At 35.5% G+C, this 19,767-nt stretch overlaps 1 protein-coding gene and 1 long non-coding RNA gene across 2 annotated transcripts; one reads left to right on the top strand and one right to left on the bottom strand.

Annotated features, from left to right (window-relative positions):
* The first annotated feature begins 11,932 nt into the window (after positions 1-11,932).
* Positions 11,933-15,881, top strand: LOC149177901 (uncharacterized). The gene is made up of 7 exons (XM_089421913.1): positions 11,933-11,948; positions 12,112-12,125; positions 12,366-12,716; positions 12,849-13,115; positions 13,227-13,625; positions 13,767-14,345; positions 15,066-15,881. The coding sequence occupies exons 1-7, from the start codon at positions 11,933-11,935 to the stop codon at positions 15,879-15,881; spliced, it is 2,442 nt and encodes an 813-aa protein (XP_089278039.1).
* A 2,990-nt stretch (positions 15,882-18,871) lies between these two features.
* LOC149177900 (uncharacterized) lies at positions 18,872-19,442 on the bottom strand. Its single transcript, XR_016258807.1, has 3 exons — positions 19,369-19,442; positions 19,210-19,280; positions 18,872-19,086 (listed from the first exon to the last, which is right to left on the bottom strand). It is a non-coding gene; the product is annotated as an uncharacterized LOC149177900 (long non-coding RNA).
* Positions 19,443-19,767: the final 325 nt, after the last annotated feature.

The raw sequence follows: 19,767 nt of genomic DNA, 5'->3' as shown, positions 1-19,767 counted from the left end.
AGACCACCTTGTTACACTTAGGATCATTGCGGAGGAATGTCGTAATGATAAATCCAATTTATTTTGTTGCTTTGTGGACTTTAGAAAGGCTTTCGATATGGTTCCTAGATATAGCCTTTGGAATAGATTAGAAGAGCTAAAGGTTCCTCTCGAGTTGAGAGCTGCCGCTATAAGGCTATATGAGAATGTAATTGCCAAGCTAAAGAGCAATGAGAGGTGGTCGAAGGATATTAAGTGTAACATCGAAGTTAAACAAGGTTTCCCCCTCTCCCTACCCTATTTGGCATTTACATCGATAAGCTTGAAGGCTATTTAGAGGAAGCAGGATGTGATGGCACAATCTTAGCTGGGATAGTCATCATCCTTCTTCTCTACGCTAACGATATTGTTCTTTTGGCAAGGTTCCCATCTGATCTTGATAAGAAACTCATGCTTCTTAAGGATTTCTACTCTACCATGGGTATGATTGTTAACACTGAAAAAACAAAAGTTATGATTATCAAATCCAACAAGGACACTTGCGCTAATTTTATGTATGACAATAATAACTTAGAGGAAGTGTATTCTTACAAGTACCTAGGAATTGATATTCATCACAAGCTCAACTGGAACCATAGCATTGAGAAAAGGATTAATGGTGAGTGGAAAGCTTATTTTGGCCTTGAAAATAATTGTAAAACAACAAACCTCGTAATGTGGGATAAAAAGAAGTTCCTCTTTGAAACTTTAGTCACTCCTGTTATCTTATATGGCTGTGAGGTTTGGGGTTGCAGGATCTCCAGAGAATCATGGATAAAGATTGAGAAAATCCAGAAGCGTTTTATAACTTATAACCTGAAAATTAAAAGTAATACACCCCATCCTATTCCCCTTATAGAAGCATGTCTTTCCCCTATTGAAGGCCTAGCTATGCTTAGGTGTCTGTTGTATAAGCACAAAATCAATAACATAGACGATCATAGACTTCCTAAGCTAGCTTTAAATTCTATCCAAAACCACCTAAGGCTCAATCAAGGGTGGCATAAAGACACAAGGGCCTGGTTAAACTATTGGGAGATCAACGAAAATGATGCATTGCAAAACATAAATAACATTAAAGATATTGTTACTTCTAAGTTCAAATAAAAAATGTGGTGTGAGAAAGATTTAGCGGCTAAAATAAAATTAAGCTATTATATGAAGGTCATCAACCCCACCCTAGAAGATCAAAAGTATCTCTCTATTTTAACTTGCTCAAAGAAGAAAATTAATATAGCAAAGATTAGAACGAATTCTCATGAGCTCCATAGTGAAACAGGTCGTTGGGCAGTTCCTAAAACGCCATGGATGGAAAGGATCTGCCATATATGTGAGAATAGGAACATCGAGGATCAAAACCACTTCCTCTAAGAGTGCCCCGCATACAACCACATTAGATCTCAGTTTCACAATCTTTTTTACAATACTAACCTTCCTAGCCTTTTACAATGTCAAAATTATAGTGAGCTCAGGAAGCTGCTTTCCAAGATTTTTGAGTATAGGAATAAAAATCTTAAATCAAAATAAATAATTTGTTTCTTTAGGTCCGATAGACCATTGTTTGGTCTCAACGGACGTTAACCATCATCATCATCATAAAAATGAGATTTAATATAATTTATTTTAATTATTTTTTGTTTTCTTAAACATAGTGAAAGTTTTAAAAAACTTATTAGAATTTTAAATTAAAATTTTATAGTTTACACTATTTTTTTTTTATATAATTTAAAATTTATTTATATATTTCAAAATCACTTCTTAAATAACATATAATTACAATTTAAATAAAAATTATATATCTTTCAATTATCCCAAAAAAAAAGAAAAAAGAAGAAAAAAAAAAAAAACAAACTTAAAATTAATGTTTATCAAAACCGTTCACTTTAATAATAGTAAATTACCTTTATCTAATTATACTGACTTTTCCAAATATCCATACATAATCATCACCCATAAGTAAGTCACTCAATCATTGATAATGGGTGAAAAATAACTTCATGTGATCATGTGGTGAATTAACAAGTTTAAAATAATGATTTTATTAAAACAATTTTGTTTAATAAAGTTCCTTCAAGATTAATTACAAAATTGATTAACCATCAACTTTAATAATAAATTACCCTTATCTAATTACACCCACATTTCCAAATATCCATACTATAATCATGGATGAAAAATAGCTTCATGTGGTGAATTAACAAGTTTAAAATAATTATTTTATTAAAACAATTTTGTGTAAAAGAGTGCCTTCAAGATTAATCAATTTTAAGCATCAACATTGGTGAACATGATAAATTATTTAGTTCAGTTGGCATAAATGTTGGTGAACAAATGGCAACAATAGATGGGTAATAAACAATAATAATTGAAGGTAATGTACACGATTTCAATGTGGTATCGTCAAATCAATAAAATCACACGTTAATGACATTTTTCATGAATCCATGGGACATCAACATGGCACCTGTATTATTTGAAAGTGACCATTACCATTAAAAGAGAAAATTTAAGAATTCAGTTTCACAACTATATGTAATGATATTGGGCTCAACATTTATTAATTTTTATTAATTAACGGGCTTATTCGATAAAATTTTCACCTTTCGTATTAACTTGTTTTATTATATTTACATAATTATTTTAATTACATTGTACTTTAAGTTTCGTAATTTATTAACATTTAATATTTCAATTAACGGTTAACGTTTATTTCATAACTAGATAAAAGTATTTTTTTCATATTAATTTAAATTTTATATTTTTTTCATATTATTTGAAAATTCAATATTTTTACAACAGGTAAAATATTCATTATAAATATTAGAAGTTTCAAAGTCGTGATTTCTAAAATCTCAACGAAACTTAAATTTATTTCATATTTATATATTAATATAATTAAAAATGAAAATTCCAAAACTCAATTTTTTTTATAAAAGTATTATATAAATTTATTTTATCTTAATATTTATTAAATTTTAAAAGTATTATTTTATTAAAATGTAAATTTAAATTTATTTCATTTAAAAATTTTACATTTTGAATCTGTTTTTTATAACTTTTTGTTAAATTTAGAATGTATATATATATATATATATATGGCACATTTTGAAATTAACTACATTTTACATTTATTACGATAGATAGATATTATATTTAATGTATATGTTGTTGCTATTGTATATTTAATGAGTTAATTTATCAATGTTGTATCTTGTGGTTATATATAATTAGTATTTATGTTGATGGCGCTGCACATTCAATGGATTAATTTATCAATGTTGTAGTTTGTGGCTATATACAATTAGTATTTATGTGTATTTTGCCAATAGACTATGCTAAGTAGACATATGCTTTACTAATCTGAACATATATTATTTTTTTTTGGTGTTTTTTAATCTAGTATTTCATATTGTGTAGAAATGTCAAAAGTCTAATATTTAACACCTATCTTCTATGTAAAGTTCATATCTTTACAAATAATTGTAGAAATTATGTGTATATTTTTATTAAAAGAAATTTATATTTATATAAAATGTATATTTAATTACATATATAAATGTCATATAAAAAAATTTCCATAAAACAAAATCCACAATTCAATATAAAAATATCAATAAACCAAAAGTTACCATTAACAACAAAATAATACAGAATTCTAAACAAATTAAATAAAAATTTAAAAAGCTAAACTATGGTATTAAAAAAAAAAATTCCGCATTGTATGATTAACTAAAAAATATTTTGTTTATTTTCGTGAATAAAAATATTAAATTTATTAATTTAACCCATCGATAAAAACATTTAATGCAAAAGACAGAATTAATTTATATCAGAATTAATAAAAATCCTGCTCGCATGGCTCTTGAGATCATCCTTATCATGAAAGCAGTAGTGCACATGCAAACACTCTTTGAGGAGCTTTTTAATTAATGGGTCTAGTTATATCTATCTATCTCAACAGTGTCCTTTTAATTTTATTGGAGGCTCCTTTGTTTCTGACAATTGACATGAACTTAATTCAGAATGACTCTTCTGCCTTTCACTGCACTGTGGGCGCCAGCAGTGGAGCGAAATCTGCTGCAATTTCATGTCGAAAGCTGCAGGAATATTGGTGACAGGTGATCGAAATGTTTGTGGCCAGTAATGATTGCAGAGAGTTTTTATATTTTACTAAAGGATATGGAGAATTGTTGTACAAACATGGTGAGGGTCATGTTCAATCCGAGTGGAATGACTTCACACATTTAAGAAAACTGAGATTTGATATTTTATGTACCTATGGACAGATTCTATGGTTAACTTATTATCTGCTGTAAACATTAAATGGTAATGTATAATATACTTTAATAATTTAAGCTTTAATCGGTCTGCATTATATTCTGTAAACATTAAATGGTAATGTATTATATACTTTAATAATTTAAGCTTTAATCGGTATGCATTATATTCATTATATTCTGTTAGCAAAAACATTGATAAATTCAGCAGGTCGATCCAATAGAATCTGCTTAGATATCTCTATCACAGACTAAGGTAGGAAAAAATTCGCATATATCTACCTCAGAAAATTAAGTAGAATGGGATGGTGACTATCAGAGAAATAAATAAATAAGGATATTAACCACCGCTACATATTTTTAATCACAAAAACTTTTAAAATTATAAAATAATATATATTTAAAATAATTTTAAATTTAATTATTATTTATATGACTTTTATATATTAATTAATATATTAAAAATGAGATTTTTACATATTTTTAACAACATAACTTTTAAATTATAAATATAATATATGTTTATAAATAATCTTTACACTTAATTATTATTTATATTATATAAATCTAAATGTCACATGTATCTATATACGTGGGATTCCCACGGTGCATTTGCCCACAACATTGAAGGTAGAGCGTGATAATATGGTATCATTACTTACAATTGTAAACCAGGGTGGGATATTTCTAAATAACTTAAATTTGGTTTTCTAGTCGTAGAGCACTTCACCCATGTGTTGTGGAATGAATTTTTTGTAATGAATTTTTCAAGACGCCACATCAACAATGCTATTTAAGGAATTAGTTAGCATTTTGGTGTTAATGAAACTTCAATATTTAAGTCAATGGAAGTATTGTTTTTCCGGTGATTGAATTATGGGGTTTAAACATGGTAGGTCATATTTGTCATTTTAACTTATTGAGTTGCATATTTTTTATTTTTAATATATTAGGTTTATCACACATTTAATTTGAAAGAAACACAATTACATTTTGTATTTGAGCAAGTTAAAAACTAGAAGATATAAAAAATAACTAAATTTGTTGGGATTAAATGTGATAAAAATCACTTAGCTTCTCTTTTTTCTTTTAATTTTATCTATCTTTGGCCAAATACCTGGATTGGTAGCAATTGACTCTATTGGCTATTGATTTCCTTTCATCATCGAGGAAATATCTTTATCTGGCTCTATTGGCTATTGATTTCCTTCCGTCATTGAGGAAACATCTTTATCTAAGGCTGAGCTCTCAGATACATGGTATCTCTTTATGCCCCCTACTTCCTTTTCATTTTGTCTAAGGCCTAGCTCTTAGATACATGGGATCTCCTTATGCCCCGTACTTCCTTTTCATTGGATGTATCTGCTATATGCTTTGACACTATGATATTTATTGAATCTGATCCCTTTTGGCTAGGAATCATTATTTCAGACTAATCTTCCATTCCATCATAGCGAATTTCAATGCCATCTTGCTCCATAGCTCCCCTATCCCCTTGTGTTCCTTTTTTATTCTATGCCTCTACATCTTGAGGGTTCTACTTCATTTCTTCTTCTTCATCTTCTGAAAGATGTGGATCTGAAAATTGCCATCACTTTTTCTTTTGGAGCCTTTTCTTTGTCCAGTATATGAACTTTTTAGTCCGTGGGCATGAGTTCTATAGGTGTGTGTTTGAAAACAAATATGAAACTTGAATGCCCTCTTTTCAAAATTTAATGCTTGAGTCTACTTGAAATCTTTGTGAGTCAAACGAATGCAATTTGGTAGACCTTTGTTAAGGTCTATCTCTACACAAACCCTAGCAAAGGTAAAAATACCTTTTTCATTTCTTTCTAGATATGTCTTCATAAAATTTCCTCATGAATTTCCAACACCTTCTAATAGTTGATCCTTCCAGAAAGGTAGAGGGAAATTGTGGAGTCTCACCCATACTAGAATTTTTGTAACCACCATTGATGTATCATCGAACCCAAGAAATGATGAAGTTAGGAAAAATCCTAATCTAGAACAAATTCCATATCTTTTTGTGTATCAAATTGTACAACAAAATAACCTTCGATGTGCAAATAAATATCACAATGTGAGGTCTGATTGGTGAATAACCGTTGATTCAAATTTTCTAACTTATGCCAACTTCCATTGAATTTATAGATAAGTACTCTAGATTGGAGGATAGTTGAAAGACCATTTAGATCTAGTAGATTTATTGCCATAGCTAATGTGTGTTCAATCTATTCAACAATGTAAAGACCTAGGATATTTTGGATTTATTCAAATAAAGTGTGTGTCCTTCCACATCTTTGAAATATCGTGATCCACTAATGTTTGTGGATTGAATAACTTTTTTATATAATGTAGATACACTGAGATAAAGTGTGTACCCTTCGACATCCTTGAAAGATGGTGATCCACTAATGTTTTTGGATTGAACAACTTTCTTATATAATGTAGATACACTGAGATAAAGTGTGTGTCCTTCCACATCCTTGAAAGAGCGCAATCCACTCATGTTTGTGGATTGAATACCTTTCTTATATAATGTAGATACACAGAGGTTTGTACAATTCCGGCCACCACTTCCTAACCTCAATCCACTCATGTTTGTGGATTGAATACCTTTCTTATATAATGTAGATACACAGAGGTTTGTACAATTCCAACCACCACTTCCTAACCTCAAATTTAATATAATGGTGAAATCACGTACAATACCATATTCCTTCAAAGTTAGTATCCCCTCAAATAATAATCTTGGAGAAAGAACACAATCCAAAGGGTTTTCTAAATACTACTTTTTTTTAGCCCTTTAAGATTCTTTAAAAAAATTTGAAAAACAGTCTCCTCCTCTTCAGTCGATCTTTTGATCAGATCTGTGGATAGTCCTTCTACCCACTCCAATGAAGCTAGGGAAGGATTTTTATGAACCAAATCTACTTTAATTTATGGGAAGGATTTTTCTGAAGCAAAGGACAACTTCATCGGTGATGACGAGATGCTCCTATCTAAAGAAAATGGTGAAACTGAAACTTGCCCACGTCTCCTTCCTCCAATCCTCTCAGTTTACATTAAATTATAAGCTGTTATTGACATTTATTTTTAAATATTTTTTTATAATTTTATTACTTAGTTTTATAAGTAAATATAATTTTCAATCAAAGATAAATAAGTATATTGAAATTTGTTTGTCCTATTAAAAAATCGGCCGAGTAATGTAACATATGAAGATGCATAGTAATACCCGTGTTTAATATAAGGCTCATAATTAAGGCTCACAATTAGAGATAGAAATTGGATTTATACTTGAGCACGTTCCAGATGACTTGATTCATAGGAGGACCGATAGAACAAGAGAATGTTTCTTCACAATAAAAATATGGTGAGCCACGTGGACATATATATTTCTAATTATAGAATTATTTTATATCTTATAAAATAATATTATTTTTAATATATTCATTGAATATTTTCTGATAATTTTCTTATCATAATTTTAGGAAATTATTTATGTGCGACCTAAATAAAATTATAACATTCTATTTATATTTATATATTTATATATATATTCTGGAAGATTAGTTTAATTTGTTGAAGTCTAGTTATTAAAGTACATTGCAATTTGGAGGGAGATTATGGGTTAAATTTTAATGGATAGAATGTGATTATTCATATATATATATATATTATATATATATATATATATATATATATATATTATATAATTAAATATATATATAAATTTTAAAATTAATATATATGAAAATTAATAGTTTTAAAATATATATAGATATTATATAATATTTACCTATTTAATATAATATATGAATAAATAACTATATTTAAATTTAAAAAATATGGGAGGATGTGTTTTTTAGCTTTGGCTAAACATGCAGAAAATATGAAACATTATTTCTGCATTTAAGAACCTTGGGTCCTTGCTAAAATTGATCATTTCCATCACTATAAGTTAAGGGTAGTCAGAAGATGCATAAGAATCTGAATCGTAATAATGGTTGGAAGGTTAGTAGGTGTTGGGTCCCTCCCTTTTGCTCTAATTTTTTACTTTTATTATTTTTCTAGGTTTTCTTCTTATTTTTATTCCTTTTTTTTTTGTTATTTTCTAGTGTTTGTTATTATTTTTTCAATTTAAGGGGTACATTTTATGTCTCCTTTCTTTAGGTGTTTTTTAGAGTAGATCTTAATTTTACATCTCTTTCTAATAGAGCTTGTCACTGTTATTCATAAATAAAATAGAAATTGTTTTCATAGATTAATATTTATTTATTGTTATTTTATTATTATTTAGTTATTTTATTTGGTCCTATCATTCTATTGTTTAGGTTAATTTCTTTAGACATTCTTTATTAGTTAGTATGTTTTAAATATTTATTGGGTATTATGTAGTCAATCTTAATAATTTATCCTTTCTATTAAATTTTTTAACCAATTATTATTTGCTAAATTATTCATTCTCTTGGTTGGTTCTAGAATTTAAGTTGGTTAGTCTCAACTTTTTTGGTTTAACTATATTTTAAAAAGTAGTTAGTTAATTAGGTAGTCGAATTTAGTTTTCATAGGGTTTATTTTATAATCTAATGTTTTTTTAACATTCTTACTTAGTTTATTATCTATTCAAACTATCGGTTATACTATAAGGGTCGAAAAATTAGGTCTCTTCATTGCCATTTAATCGGATGCCATGATCTGACTTTGCATCTACTGACTCTCCATCTAGTCCCGATGATGAACCACACTGGATGGTTCTCCTCTCCTCATTTCTATATAATGTGACACCATGATCTCACTCCTAGTGACTCTGCGTCTACTTTAGTCATGATGATAATCCACACTCGATATCTTGATGATGAATTGTGATGACCCCGTAAATGTAATTATTTAAAAGTTTACTGCAGTAAAAACTGAATGACATTGAGAATTTATTTTCTTTTAAAGAGTAATCTGTTGATTGGAATTATGCATTAAAGTAATGTTTAAAGAATTACTCAAAAGAGCATTGAGCTTCCCAAAAAGGGAAAACAGTTAATGGAACTGAAAATAACCACCTTCCTTAACTGGAAAGATTTCCAGGAAAAAGGAAAAAGGGGTGAATAGTTTCTCTCTGTGCTGTAGAGACAGACAGAGAAGAAAACAGGAAAGAAAGAACCTTGTTTGGGACTAAGTCTAGTAAGGACCAGATAGTCAAGCACACAGTGCTGGCTTACTGAGGATAGTGATCCGGTAAGCAGAAGCTTGGGGGGAGACTCAGGTCTTGAGAGACTGATCTCACGGTTGGGAGGATATCAAGCTTTACACAGAGATTTAGATAGGAGACTGCTTCCAGACTCACCGTGTCAGTGAAGACCAGGTAAGTAACGGACCCTTAAGTCTCCATGATTATCTGTGTAAATTGTAAATGTATCTGTTACTGTCAGTTAGATTGTAGCTACAGTTAGTAGGCAGGATGTAAGCAATAGCTATACAGAACGAAAGACAGTACGAGAAAGAGTAACTGACAGTTATAAATTACTTAGATGTAAGTGAAACACAGTGGGGCTATGGTCAGCTGTGCAAGATTAGATAGCAAAACTATAAACCAAATTACAAAATGATTACAGTTATCTGTATAAACAAGAGGTATATGTATTTCTGCATGAGAGAAAATATATGTACAGAGTATTATAGAGTTCAAAAGACAGAGCATGAAGTCGGTAACATTTGAAGACTGTTGAATGGTAACTGTAGAAAGACCAAGACAGAATAATAAGAACCATGGCATATCCCATAACGCAGCCAATAGAAACATTTGACAAACCCTGTTTTGTATCCAAAAGAATGGTCCAAGTTAAAGAATCATCTGAGACGGATAACGGGTTATCCACATCCTGACCACATCCTGGTCAATATAAATCGTGGTCCAATGAGCACGAACAGTCTTAAACCTCTATGATTCAACTTAGACGAATGCCTTTTCTTTATAACCAATTAAATAATAACGACAAACACGTATTAAGTAAGATAATAGACGAATAATAGCGAACCCTGAAAACCCTGAATGGGTTCAGCTAAAACAGATGAGGGTTCCGGCGAGCCCGCAACAACCCTTAAACATGATACGAATCTAAAGACTGTGTAGAGAATAGAGATATAATGCGCACAATATCATAAACATGAGACAAGAATCATGTCATAACATCGACAGCCATTCCTGTAAATAATGTAAAAGTAAAGCATAGGCATTGAAATATAACAAAGCAATAACAGAGCTCGATAGTATTGAGACAGCCGTTTTGACGGTTAGAAAACAATAAAAACGAGGATTCTGAAACATAAGTTATGGCCATTAAATAAGTTATAGCCCCGTAGGGTTTCCAGTCTCAAGAAGCATTAACATGTCGCCCATACATCTACAGGGGTTAGATGCAGGTGCGACTGTTCTGCCAACAGTATGCATGAGCCAACAGCGAACATATGTATAAACCCTTGAAGGATGCATTGCCAAAGTACATGCGGGTGTGGTCCGAGCAAACAAGATTTTAAACAAGAACAGACATACGCATTCGATTAACCATCAAATCCTATGTATTACAAAAGGGCAACGTTTCAACCCGTATCATAAGAAAGCCATGGCGTAATAACTGTGGTAAATATATACATATGTATGAAAAACCATAGGCCGCGAATCAATCAAGTTCACAGTTTGGTAAACCAGATTTCCCAATATTTAAATTCACGGCCGTAGCCACCAGTATGTTCACAAAATTATACATCAGTCTAAATAAGACCAGGCAAAACCTATAGCTACGGAAGTCAGGGTAGAAACCCAAATCATTACAAGCGAAATGGTGCCGACAATATCTCAAGACCATGTAACCGGATCGAGACCAGGGTTTTGATATAACCTGCGGCCAACCAGATGTTATCAGGTTGGGGTCTCATCCTAAAAACCAGAGTAAACCCTCTGGAAATCCGAGAGAGATAAGGATGCATCAACCGAAACAAAACCCGGATGACTAGTTAAATACCTGTGTAGCTCGGCGGTCCTCATTTGGAGGGGCTCTTCCAGATCCACAGAAGTGGGAGATGTCGTTTACACCTGGCAAGCAAAAGAGCAAACGTTAAACAAATTTCATAAACCTGTAAACACCGAATCGAAATAAATCATTAAGTTGGTGTGCATTTACCTGGCTAGGTCAGGACTGAGAATCCATGTGGAGAAACCCTTCTGTAATGAAGTAAGAACCCGAAGTTGCGGCGGCCTCGGAGCGGAATGGCAGAATAAAACTTTGCAGTGGAGAGCAGAGAGAGCTGGAGATCGTCAAGCAGAGGAAGAATTACGAATAAACCGGAGGAAAACGTGTATATACCTTACCTGCCGGTGGAGGAGACGTGGCACGGTGTTGGCCCTTGATCTCAGACAACAAATATACACCGTTGATGGAGGTGATGCTACCAAGGAGGAAGGCGCGGGAAAGTCCAGGTTCAGTGACCATACCACTGTCACGTGATCCGGACAGCAGAACTTAACGTTGTTGCCATATGTCCAATGCTGGAGGTGCCAGCTAATAAAGTCAAAACAGCTTTGAATTGCTCGAAGGGTAAAGTATGCCATCGTAGCAATGTTAACATTAGACCATCGGTGCATGGATTATTACATAGGTTAGTAAAACTACCTGTCACCATAATTATATCGCCTTAGGTTAGGCTGGGTACTCGATGGTGGCAGCTAACTAAGGATTGCATAAATTACATAAAGTGCAAATGCATATCTACGTAGGTACTATTGAAATCTATATATGAATTTTTTTTTTTATGTGTATAGATATAAGCTTATGGGTATGTGACAAATTGGTATCAGAGCCCAGATTATTCATACTGTGGCCTCTGGGATCTGAATAAATATCAAAAGATGAGAAGATCATAATGACATTAACAATCTTTTGGTAAAAACAAAATGTGCAGGTAGCTCACAATATTATATGTTTCATGACCAGACCAGGCTAGTCAAGAAGAGGGAAAAGAGCAACAAAGGTATCACAAGTGATAGTTAGCATGTAGGGGTCTGGCGGTGCACAGCACAGGCCTACAGCCAATTTGGGGCCTGCAGCAAATTTTGGAGACAATGCGGAGTTATGGGTGCAGCTGGGTGAGGAGACTCGCAGCACGAATCTGGCCATACTTGAAACCGTTCAAGAACTGAAAAATGAAATGGCTCGGCTCCGGGCAGATAATGCACGATTGATAATGGAGCAGGAGAGGATATTAAAAAGTCTTTCTGACAAACAGAACCCGCCACTAGCTAACCCCAGCGCAGAACAACAGAGAATAACAGAGGAAGAACGCTATCACGCAGAATCTGAAATCCCTGAAGAAGAAGAGGACCAATCTGCTAATGCCTCAGAACAGCAGACCTCAAAGCGTCAAAAGGTGGAATTGCAAGGGGAATTTCGAAAGATTAAACCCCCACACTATGATGGGGAACAAGAGGAAGCAGCTGAAGCATGGCTAATCAACATGAATAAATACTTTCAGCTATATGAATATGACCATAACTTGAAGGCACGATTGGCCATCTTCCAGTTACAAGGGAAGGCGACACTGTGGTGGGAGGAGGTAAAAATTGTTAAAGGAGTAACTGAACGAACCATAACCTGGGAAAAATTCCAGAAATATTTCAAGGAGAGATACTTGACGGAACGGTTTTATGATGAGAAGGCAAAGGAATTCCATGATCTGCGATTGGGACAGAAGACCATGGATGAGTTCATCAATCATTTCACATCTTTGCTTCGCTATGTACCCTACCTTAAAGAAGAAAAAGCCAAGGTGCAGCGGTTTGTTAGCAGCTTACCCATGTATATGAGGGAAAGGATTGAATTTGACAATCCTAAATCAATGGATGAAGCGATTCGCAAAGCCAGAATCTGCTATCAACAGAGTAAGCAGAAAGGGGATAGTACCAACAGAAAATGGAATGAGAAAAAGAACAACAAAGCTGTTGGAAATAATAAAGGAAGTCGAAGCAGTGGAATCAAAGGTAGCAACAAGAACCAAAACAATAGAGCAGCACCAAGGAGTGCATTCAGGGCCAAGTCCATCGGTGAAACCAGAATGAGTGAACCACCCGCCAAGATGGATACTGAGGGATCAAACAGACCTCCAGTGCAGTGCTGGGGCTGTGGTGGACCGCACTATGTCAAGAATTGTCCGCAAAGGAAGGGAACTGACCAGATATCCCAGATTCATGAGGCATCAACCGTGGGTGACGTGGGACGGAGTATGCCAAGAATTAATGCAGCTTTGGACGACCGCCAGGCAGAATATCAGCCCACCATGGTAGAGTTTGAAGGTAAAATTCTTAACCTCTCCATCTCTGTTCTAATTGATCCTAGAGCTACTTTAAGTTATATTAGTCCCAAGATAGTTGAACAGTGTAAATTGCAGCCTGAAAAATTCAGGAATCCTTGGCTGGTACAGTTAGCTACAGGGACCAAAAGACGAGTAATGGCAAAGGTCAAAAGCTGTCCTATAGTGATAGCAGGACAACCAGTAGTGGCAGACCTGAACGTGCTTCCCCTCGGGTCCTATGATGTCCTAATTGGGATGGACTGGCTAGAAAAGCATTGGGCTTTAGTGAACTGCAAAACAAAGGTTATACGGTACAGGGATGAAGCTGGAATAGAACAAGATATGCAGGGAATTAAACGACCCGTGCAGATCCGACCAATCACTGCATCTCAGCTGGCAAAATGCATCCGGAATAGATGCCAAGTGTATGCTATTCAGGTGGGATATGCAGAAACTAAGAATAAGGAAAACCCACTGGAACACCTCCCGGTGATAAAAGAGTTCACGGATGTATTTCCAGAGGAAATTCCTGGATTACCTCCTAAGAGGGACATAGACTTCACCATTGAGTTAATACCAGGAGCTGCTCCAGTTTCGCGGACAACTTATAGGATGAGTGTACCAGAGTTGACTGAATTGAAAATGCAACTGCAAGAATTGCTGGATAAGAATTATATCCGCCCCAGTGTATCTCCATGGGGAGCTCCGGTGTTATTCGTCCGAAAGAAGGATGGAACTCTCAGAATGTGTATTGATTACCGGCAACTAAACAAGCTCACAATTAAAAATAAATACCCTCTACCGTGGATCGATGAGCTTTTTGATCAAGTCAAGGGAGCGAAAGTATTTTCTAAAATCGATCTGCGATCTGGATACCATTAGATCAGAATTAAGGATGAAGATATCGCTAAAACAGCTTTCAGGACCCGGTATGGGCACTATGAATTTGTAGTGCTACCTTTTGGGTTCACCAATGCACCCGCCACGTTCATGTGTTTGATGAATATCGTATTCCATCAATTTTTAGACAAATTTGTACTAATATTCATTGATGATATTTTGATCTATTCTCGCTCTAAGGAGGAGCATGAGGAACATCTTCGGATGGTACTGCAAACTTTGCAGGAACATCAGTTATATGCTAAGCTCAGCAAATGTGATTTCTATAAAGAGGAAATCCAGTATTTGGGTCACGTGATTTCAAAGGAAGGGATTGTTGTGGATCCTAAGAAAATAAAAACAATATTGGAATGGCCTGTGCCAAAAGATGTGGCGGATATCAGATCCTTCATGGGATTGGCTGGATACTACAGAAGATTCGTGGAAGGTTTTTCAAGGGTGGCATATCCCATCACGTCTTTGCAAAAGAAAGGAAGGTCATTCAAATGGAGTTCTGAATGTCAACAAAGTTTTGAGAAGCTTAAGCAGTTACTCACATCTGCTCCTGTTTTAAGTATAGCTGGTCCGAACAAAGACTATGTGGTATGTACCGATGCAAGTGGAGAAGGCATCGGAGGTGTGCTGATGCAAGAAGGGAGAGTAATAGCCTATGAATCAAGAAAATTGAAAGAACATGAGCAGAAGTATTCTGCTTATGACTTGGAGTTGGCAGCTGTCATACATGCGCTTAAGATGTGGCGACACTACCTTCTAGGAAGGAAATTTCTGTTATTAACAAATCATCATAGCTTAACAAATTACTTTAGTCAACCCACACTGAATGAAAGACAAGCCCGTTGGGCAGATTTCTTAAGTGGGTTCGATTTTGACATCAAGCATCTGAAAGGAAAGGAAAATCGTGTAGCCGACGCTCTAAGTCGAAAGGTACATTGTTTATATGAAATTACCTTCAGTAAGTGGGAAAATTCCTTGCAGGAAATGATGAAAACAGCAGCAAGCCAAGATGCTGAATACCAACGGTTGAAGCAACAAGTGCCACTTTCCAGCAAGGAAAGTCCGCAGGAATATGAGATCAGCAAGGATGGAATGCTGTTTTACAGAAAAAGATTGGTTGTACCAAATGACAACAACCTCAAAAACTTAATCTTGAATGAGTTTCATACCAGTCATTACGCTGGCCATCCCGGGTACCAGAAAATGCTGACTGCACTTCGGAAGGAGTATTACTGGTCGAGAATGAAAAAGCATGTGGCTGAATATTTAGCGCGGTGTTTGGAGTGTCAGCAGATCAAGACGGAGCATCAACACCCGGCTGGATTATTGCAACCCCTGCCCATTCCATAATGGAAATGGGAAATTATATCAATGGATTTCATAACGGGGCTGCCAAAAACAAAAAGAAACAATGACTCTATTATGGTGGTGGTTGATAAGTTAAGCAAAGCAGCACATTTCATACCAGTACAATCCACCTACAGGGCAGTGAAAATTGTGCACATCTTCATGCAAAATGTGTTCAGACTTCATGGACTCCCAAAGACTATAATATCAGATCGGGATGTAAAGTTTACATCCGCTTTCTGGAGGGCTCTATTTGCAGAATTGGGTACACAGCTGAATTTTAGCACAGCTTATCACCCCCAGACTGATGGACAGACGGAGAGAGTAAATCAGATGGTGGAAGATATGTTGAGGACATGTGTCGTGTAGAAACAGACACAATGGGAGGACTATTTGCACCTGGTATAATTCGCTTACAACAATGGATATCACACATCGATTCAGATGTCTCCATTCGAAGTCCTGTATGGACGGAAATGTCGGACACCCTCAAATTGGAGTGGCCCAGAGGACAAATTAAAATTGGGACCAGAAATGCTCCAGGAGATGGAGGACATGGTCAAGAAGGTACGAGCCAACCTGAAGGCCACTCAAGATCGGCAGAAAAATTTTGCAGATCGGAAAAGAAGTTTTAAAGAGTACGAAGTGGGCGATCACGTTTACATCAGAATTCAGGCCAGGAAAAGCACACTGCAGTGGAGCATTTGTGCTAAACTTGCACCCCACTACTTCGAACCTTTTCAGGTCTTAGCAAGGGTTGGGCCAGTAGCTTATCAGCGAGCCTTACCAAGCCACATTAGAATTCATAATTTTTTCCATGTATCCATGCTTAAGAAGTATGTTTATGACTCTAAGCATGTGACCAAGTGGCAGAATATAAGGGTAAGGACTGTTGTTAGTTAAACTATTAAGAAAAAAATGATTGGAAACAAAAGACTAATATTTTTTATTGATTGCAGGTCGAACCGGAAGGAGAGGTCCTGGTCGAACCGCTGAGCATTCTCGACAGGAGAGAAGTGCAGTTGCGGAAGCGGGTTATTACCCAAATTAAAGTGCAGTGGCAGCACTATGGGCCTAAAGAGGCCACTTGGGAGGACGAAGAGCTGTTTCGGAAAGCCTATCTGGAACTGTTTGGAGACACTAGACATCGGGACGATGTCCAATCTCAGGAGGGGGAGATGTGATGACCCCGTAAATGTAATTATTTAAAAGTTTACTGCAGTAAAAAATGAATGACATTGAGAATTTATTTTCTTTTAAAGAGTAATCTGTTGATTGGAATTATGCATTAAAGTAATGTTTAAAGAATTACTCAAAAGAGCATTGAGCTTCCCAAAAAGGGAAAACAGTTAATGGAACTAAAAATAACCACCTTCCTTAACTGGAAAGATTTCCAGGAAAAAGGAAAAAGGGGTGAATAGTTTCTCTCTGTGCTGTAGAGACAGACAGAGAAGAAAACAGGAAAGAAAGAACCTTGTTTGGGACTAAGTCTGGTAAGGACCAGATAGTCAAGCACACAGTGCTGGCTTACTGAGGATAGTGATCCGGTAAGCAGAAGCTTGGGGGGAGACTCAGGTCTTGAGAGACTGATCTCACGGTTGGGAGGATATCAAGCTTTACACAGAGATTTAGATAGGAGACTGCTTCCAGACTCACCGTGTCAGTGAAGACCAGGTAAGTAACGGACCCTTAAGTCTCCATGATTATCTGTGTAAATTGTAAATGTATCTGTTACTGTCAGTTAGATTGTAGCTACAGTTAGTAGGCAGGATGTAAGCAATAGCTATACAGAACGAAAGATAGTACGAGAAAGAGTAACTGACAGTTATAAATTACTTAGATGTAAGTGAAACACAGTGGGGCTATGGTCAGCTGTGCAAGATTAGATAGCAAAACTATAAACCAAATTACAAAATGATTACAGTTATCTGTATAAACAAGAGGTATATGTATTTCTGCATGAGAGAAAATATATGTACAGAGTATTATAGAGTTCAAAAGACAGAGCATGAAGTCGGTAACATTTGAAGACTGTTGAATGGTAACTGTAGAAAGACCAAGACAGAATAATAAGAACCATGGCATATCCCATAACGCAGCCAATAGAAACATTTGACAAACCCTGTTTTGTATCCAAAAGAATGGTCCAAGTTAAAGAATCATCTGAGACGGATAACGAGTTATCCACATCCTGACCACATCCTGGTCAATATAAATCATGGTCCAATGAGCACGAATAGTCTTAAACCTCTATGATTCAACTTAGACGAATGCCTTTTCTTTATAACCAATTAAATAATAATGACAAACAGGTATTAAGTAAGATAATGGACGAATAATAGCGAACCCCGAAAACCCTGAATGGGTTCAGCTAAAACAGATGAGGGTTCCGGCGAGCCCGCAACAACCCTTAAACATGATACGAATCTAAAGACTGTGTAGAGAATAGAGATATAATGCGCACAGTATCATAAACATGAGACAAGAATCATGTCATAACATCGACAGCCATTCCTGTAAATAATGTAAAAGTAAAGCATAGGCATTGAAATATAACAAAGCAATAACGGAGCTCGATAGTATTGAGACAGCCGTATTGACGGTTAGAAAACAATAAAAACGAGGATTCTGAAACATAAGTTATGGCCATTAAATAAGTTATAGCCCCGTAGGGTTTCTAGTCTCAAGAAGCATTAACATGTCGCCCATACATCTACAGGGGTTAGATGCAGGTGCGACTGTTCTGCCAACAGTATGCATGAGCCAACAGCGAACATATGTATAAACACTTGAAGGATGCATTGCCAAAGTACATGCGGGTGTGGTCCGAGCAAACAAGATTTTAAACAAGAACAGACATACGCATTCGATTAACCATCAAATCCTATGTATTACAAAAGGGCAATGTTTCAACCCGTATCATAAGAAATCCATGGCGTAATAACTATGGTAAATATATACATATGTATGAAAAACCATAGGCCGCGAACCAATCAAGTTCACAGTTTGGTAAACCAGATTTCCCAATATTTAAATTCACGGCCGTAGCCACCAGTATGTTCACAAAATTATACATCAGTCTAAATAAGACCAGGCAAAACCTATAGCTACGGAAGTTAGGGTAGAAACCCAAATCATTACAAGCGAAATGGTGCCGACAATATCTCAAGACCATGTAACCGGATCGAGACCAGGGTTTTGATATAACCTACGGCCAACCAGATGTTATCAGGTTGGGGTCTCATCCTAAAAACCAGAGTAAACCCTCTGGCAATCCGAGAGAGATAAGGATGCATCAACCGAAACAAAACCCGGATGACTAGTTAAATACCTGTGTAGCTCGGCGGTCCTCATTTGGAGGGGCTCTTCCAGATCCACAGAAGTGGGAGATGCCGTTTACACCTGGCAAGAAAAAGAGCAAACGTTAAACAAATTTCATAAACCTGTAAACACCGAATCGAAATAAATCATCAAGTTGGTGTGCATTTACCTGGCTAGGTCAGGACTGAGAATCTATGTGGAGAAACCCTTCTGTAATAAAGTAAGAACCCGAAGTTGCGGCGGCCTCGGAGTGGAATGGCAGAATAAACCTTTGTGGTGGAGAGCAGAGAGAGCTGGAGATCGTCGAGCAGAGGAAGAATTACGAATAAACCGAAGGAAAACGTATATATACCTTACCTGCCAGTGGAGGAGACGTGGCACGGTGTTGGCCCTTGATCTCAGACAGCAAATGTACACCGTTGATGGAGGCGATGCTACCAAGGAGGAAGGCGCGGGAAAGTCTAGGTTCAGTGACCATACCACTGTCACGTGATCCGGACAGCAGAACTTAACGTTTTTGCCATATGTCCAACGCTGGAGGTGCCAGCTAATAAAGTCAAAACAGCTT

Source organism: Pinus tabuliformis, chromosome 4_1 (assembly GCF_031772625.1).
Source record: "Pinus tabuliformis cultivar Carrire ecotype Pingquan chromosome 4_1, CPIR1, whole genome shotgun sequence".
Taxonomy (NCBI): Eukaryota; Viridiplantae; Streptophyta; class Pinopsida; order Pinales; family Pinaceae; genus Pinus; species Pinus tabuliformis.
This window is presented reverse-complemented; position numbering and strand designations above follow the sequence as displayed.